A 6,000-nucleotide genomic window follows, 5' to 3' on the forward strand; every position below is an offset into this window, starting at 1 on the left:
TTGCCAGTTAGCTGGGATTAATTGGAGTTATAGACTGACACGGTCTCCAGGAGCCTTGCTTGATTACCTTAGGGAGTCACAAAGGAGTTTTCGGAATTGGCTGCAGGTCTTTCTGCTTTATTTGCTTCTCCCAGGCATTTGCATGGTTGGGGTGGGTCAATAGTGTACATGATTGCACCATGTCTGGATGGGTGGGTTTGATGGTCTTTTCCCATCATTTTGTACATTTGTATGTCGCTCACTGGCTGCTGCAGACGGAAAATTTGGGTTAAAGAAGAGAACACTTTAGCTGCAATTAAAAGGATAGATTTTCTATCGAAAGGTTGTTCAAAACTTCAAATGTAAACAAGTTTGTGGCCTTATTAATGACCAACACAAATGACAAGGAGTAGCACATTTAAAATAACTAACAACTGTTCCATTTGCCGCCATCTCTTTTGTACTCAATTTCTTCAAGTCCCAATCACACTAGTGTCTGATGTTAATTTCTTAAATATTATGTAGAGAGAAAGATTCTGAAATATTGCAAACTTGAGAAAAACTATATTTAGGGTTAAAAGGAACCTTAATCTACTGCAGTGTTTATGACAGAAATCCTACTCATTGTGTACACGTATTCAGGTAATTATTTGCCAACTTAGTGATCCAAATTACAAAATACTTATTTCAAATTGGAAAACTGTAGCATTGTAGACATTATGCAGCTAAAACAAATTTGTCACATGGGTAAACAAGCCTCAATATCTAATCCTGCTTTAAATACTCTAAGTTATACAAACTTTTGCAATATACATGGCATTCCACAGTCCCCACAATATGCTTAATTCCAATACAAGACCATTTTACACAAATTCAAATACATAAACAGTTCACAAAGCTTGTCGTACCGTGATCATCTGATTAAAAAAAGGTCTTAAAACAGCAGCTGGCATTTTTCTAACAACCCTGGTAATTACGGCACCAAGTAATCAATATTGAACCCACCTCTTCAAGCAATATTAATATATGGCAAATATCACCAATCTAACCTTTCAGAACTATGTTGGAGGATGTTCTATCAGGGATCTATTTGAAATCAGGTTTCTTGTTTGAGTTTTTAAACTACAAGTTTTGTTTGTTGGAGAAACAACTACAATGACAGAATTGGGAACAATGGGACAGCTGTCGGCCAGACAGAGCTTAAAAACCATGTCAATATCACACAAAAGCATTTTAACTGTAAATGACCCCAGATTACAGTGATTAAAATTACATTTCAGCCTTAATTTCAGAATTTGAAGAGTTGGTGTTCTACAAGCAGGAAACAGGTCAAATAGGCAACTGATGAATAAACCATTCCACCACAAATAAGACCAAGATCACAAGCATTGTACACTAGAATAACACAAGTCATCTGCAATTTAAATCGTTTGTACTGTTGGCAATAGGAGAATGAAGGTTTTCTATCTTTCAGGGAAGAGCCTTGGCCAACAAAAACTCAATGAATTTCCATCTTTGATTGTAAACAACCTGTATATAGAACCACAGATGGAGGCCATTTAGCCCATCATGTTTGTGCTGGCTTTGCTAGAGCTATCCAAAACAAATCCCTCTGCCCTGCCCTCTCCCCACAGCCCTCAATCTTCCACTACTTCAAATATAGATCCACTTTTCCATTAAAAGCAGCAATGGACTCTGAGCATTCCATGCGCCAACAACCCGGTGTAAAAAAATTGCTCCTAAACTCTTTCCGCATTCTGAGTGATAATTATAAATTGATCACAACTCATCACTAATTCCCAGCCGAGGAAATACTCTTTCACGATTCAGTATATCAAAACCATTCATAATATTAAAAACCTCTATTAAATCTCCTCAGCCTTATCTGCTCCAATGGAGATAGTCCCAGTATCTCAAATGCTTCTTCACTCTTTGCTAAACCTCCTATTTTTCTGTCGTCATCAACAAACTTTGGTATTGTGGTCTCTACGCCCACGTTCAAATCATTTATATATACACCAAGAACAAAAGTGGACTCAGCACTAACCCACTGGGGTACACCACTTCCAACCCTTGTCTACTTCAAGCAATGCCTAGTTACTCTCTCTCTCTTTGGCAGTGAATCACCTGGCGGCCTCTCCCGACCCCACACCTTGGCGGAAACCCCACTCCCACAAACAGAGCTTGTGTCGAAGTTGCGGCTGTGGTATGGGAAAAGCCCTGAAGAATTCCACCCCTTGTTTCCTGTCCATCAAACAACTTGCTATGTAACAAGCCTCTTGTGAGACACTTTCTCGAATGCATTTTGAAAATCCACATACGCTGCATCCAGCGCATTGCCTTTACCGATTCAATCAGTCCTTCTTCAAAAACACTTAAATTTAATTAAATAGTAAATGTATATTTTAATTGAATTGTAAGGATTAAGGGATGAATAAACCATAGTACATTGGGGCATAGTCCATAGTTTATGGTCCAGTTAGTACTGAAATGAAAACATATTCAAATACCACATATTCACTCTACATAAATCAGCACAGTATATATAGTTACAAATCTCTTCACAAATGAAATCTGATCTCTACAATACAGTTGACTACTATACGATAAAGTTTCATGTACTGCAGTCAAAGAGGGAGCCCCAAAAGAGAAGCTTTGAAAGGTCCACAAAGAGGCATGTCCTTGCATGCAAGGCTTTATTTTTTTAATTCTGAAATGGGAGAGCTGTCCTAGCACCACTATTCCAGAGGGCTCAAAAAAGGTAAAGGCCCCTTCTATAGTCTCTGCAAAATTTCATACAAGTACCTGCAAAGGTATTTTGATAGGATTGGTCAGATGACTATTGCTGCACCATTCGTGGTAGATTTTCCATCTAAACTTTTTCATTAATAGTATTTTTCATTCAAGTGTATAGGGATGGTCAGTTTTAGACGACCCGTGCTACTTTCATAGAAATTTACGGCCGCCACTCGGCCCTTCGTGTTTATGTCGGCCGAAAGAGCTATCGAGCCGAATTCCACTTTCCAGCTCTTGGTCCGTAGCCTTGTAGGTTACGGCACTTCAAGTGCATATACAAATACTTTGACAACTATCTATATAAATAAACCAAAGTCTAGTTCTAAAACGGGAGCAACTATCATGGCTTACTAGATTATTCTGTTGTAAACAGTACATTAAAACAAGTATTGTAACATTTAACATTGCAGTTAAATAGTTCTCAGTGTAAGACAAGATAAGATGAAGGCTCCTTACAAGCTGTTTAGAAAATTTCTAAGTAATCTGTATGGTTGATTAATGCAACAGCAAAAAAGATACAAGATAAAGACTGACGTAGAAATTATAAACGTAGTATTAAGTATCAAAACTGATACTTGTACTTTCAAATCTTCACCAACTTCAACTTGAATTAAAATGATGTAATACTGTACACTTAAAAAGCACGTTGGAAGCTGATTTTAAACCTACCAGTGAGATAATGTTCATATTCCTAATAAAAAATGTAGTGAGATGAAGGCTCATTCACAATAACAATCTAGCTGATTTATGCATATATGCAGACAAAAAAATATTATCGATGTGTGTATATTACTGGTCAATGGTTCATATTCAGGAATTACATGTTTGAAAATGGTACAAATACATGTTAAAAGACTTGAGTATATGGAATTAGCAGTGTGCATAACTAGCAAATCCCCTAACAATAACAGACATTGCCAGCTACACCCAATGATGTCAGGTCTCAAATAATATTGAAGATACCCTTCTAGAAATAGAACTACGCAAGTTGTCAAACTACTTTGTTTTAATGTTTGTGTCCCCTTTAAGGCAAGCTAAAAGTGAATTTGAACTCGAACTGACATTCACCTATTGAACAAAGCAAATCTTGCTAACATACTGTATAGCAAGAGATACCCAATAGTCCAGTTCTCCATGCCAGATGTGATACAATGGCTCACCATTCAGTTGTTAATCTTATTATTGACGTCAATGAAATAGTCCAGGAAGTGAATCCTCTTAATTTAACATACAATAGAACATTGGCTACTTAAGTATAAACTAAACTGATTAAAACTATTACTACACTCATGTAAATAACATTATGCTAGTCACCAACTCAGTTGCAACCTAATCTCGAGAAGGAGCACATTAAGAATTGATATATGGTTAAGCTTGTGGTAGAAAAAACACATCAAAGCTTTTATCCCATCACATGTCCACCTACTGATTTAGAATTGTGAAACATGTACAAAGAAGTATTCCTAAATACAAAGTCAACAAATAGGCTGCAACAGCAGTAGATTAAACTGGTGACGTTCCTTGTTAATTATAAGGAAAGCTATTTTGCAAAAAAGAAATCAAGCAAATGTGTACCTGAACATTTCATTGTGGGATAGGTGAATTTTCTCACACTCCACATTTTGTGTCCATTTTTTAATAGAAGCAATCATGTTGTGGAAACTTTGCAACATTTCACAGCATAATAATACGAGTTATTAATTGTGGACTTTGATAAATCCTCAATGCGTAGAAAGAGTTAATTTTCCGATGTTTAATATACTAGGAAAATGACTTGTGAGATTTAGCCCAACCGGTTCCACAAAAGTAAACAAACAACTGTTTCATGTATCGGCGCAGTTCAAAGCACGGTAACATTTCAGACAGGATCACCTAAGGTTCTGCTTACCCCATTCCAGGAATTCTGCAATGTATTTTTCCCGTCGTATAGGCGAGCTGCTACATTCGTTGTATAAACATATTAAAATATCCAACAAAGTCTCCACACTCATTGAACTTGCATTCTTCTGAGGTCCGTTCAGGAGCAACTGCTCCAACTTCTTCAGGCGAACCTTCGCTGACATTTTATCCTCACAAGTTTTTTTTCTAACCCCAAAAATGATCTTCCTCAAAGGGCAACTATTGAGCGCCTTCACTTGCCCACAAGAGATCAAAGCTGTGATTTATTTCACATTAAAAAAGGCAGGAACCGACATTTTCACGGTTGAAGTTAAAAGGCAAAAAAAAATAGCAGCTGCACTCAGGCCCAGCTGGTCATAATATTTTCTTCTCCCTCTTTTCCCCACCTCCACAAAAAAATCTCCTTCGCTCGCCGAAAACAAACTTAAGCCTTTTCAGTTAAGCTGAAGCCCAGCCCCGTGAAGCCAGCCCGTCTGCTCAAGTGCGTTGTTCATTTCCCCTTTTTTTTCCTCCTCGCTCTCCCGAAGCGCCGCGGCGTCTTGTGGTGAGTGTGAAGCCGGCGGCGCTCATCCCGCGGTCCGCCGCTATACGTGCCTCGATCCCCGTCTTCCTCTTCCCCCAGAGCCCGGGCTGCCGGCTGGCTGGCCGGCCGTCACACACTTGGCTTCTCCTTTTACCGTATATGGGGAAATATGGCCGATAAGCGCACTGGGCTCGGGCGCTGACCGACACTCGCCGAGTCGACACTCTCCCTCCACAAAGCAGCCCACCGGAAACAAACTCACGTCACCTGATTGACAGCACCCCCTCACCCGCCCCCATGCCAACGGGGAGGAACCTGGAGCGCGAGCGCCAGGGAACGTGTCCCGGGAGATGGCAACGCTTCACCTCGGCCGCATCATCGCCAATAAAGGCGGAAAAAAAACATTTGATGCATGCGAACTTGTGCAGACCGGCATTAGTTTTTAATGTTATTTTCCAGGCGTTACTCCCCGTTGCGCAGATTTGTCGATCCGTATGTAATTTAGAGGAAAGAAATTCCGCTTTATGTTGAAGTGGAGCAAGTGTCCAGCAAGACTTGAAATCAAAACGGCGAAATGTTTATGCTGCTCCTTTTAGCTTAATCGGCGCATGCCGGTGTATTTTGTCTCAAAATGTAAACGTGCCCACTCAAATGGATGTATAATATCTATATCCAATACTCAGTGATATTGTACTCACAGTACTACATAGTCATTGAAATATGTTTTTCTTCTACATTAAACTTGACAGTCCTAATCCTCCGCCCTCCCTAAGAAACCTCACAGAAGGGTTTGTGCAGATGCA

The 6,000-nt window shown here is 39.5% G+C and overlaps 1 protein-coding gene across 5 annotated transcripts in view; it reads right to left on the minus strand.

Annotated features, from left to right (window-relative positions):
* Nucleotides 1–5,474, minus strand: part of cdc42bpb (CDC42 binding protein kinase beta (DMPK-like)) — a 218,261-nt gene extending 212,787 nt beyond the window's left edge. For 3 of the 5 annotated variants that reach the window (XM_086003027.1, XM_086003025.1, XM_086003024.1), the window contains exon 1: nt 4,664–5,473. In XM_086003027.1, the coding sequence (XP_085859153.1) occupies nt 4,664–4,838 (175 nt within the window). In that variant the 5' untranslated portion in view covers nt 4,839–5,473. Of the gene's footprint in view, nt 1–4,663 lie in introns of all 5 variants that reach the window. The other 2 variants (XM_086003023.1, XM_086003026.1) reach the window with 2 other exon arrangements.
* Between the last annotated feature and the right edge of the window lie 526 nt (nt 5,475–6,000).

Source organism: Somniosus microcephalus, chromosome 12 (assembly GCF_052327205.1).
Source record: "Somniosus microcephalus isolate GS21.2 chromosome 12, FLI_Smic_1.0, whole genome shotgun sequence".
Lineage (NCBI taxonomy): Eukaryota > Metazoa > Chordata > Chondrichthyes > Squaliformes > Somniosidae > Somniosus > Somniosus microcephalus.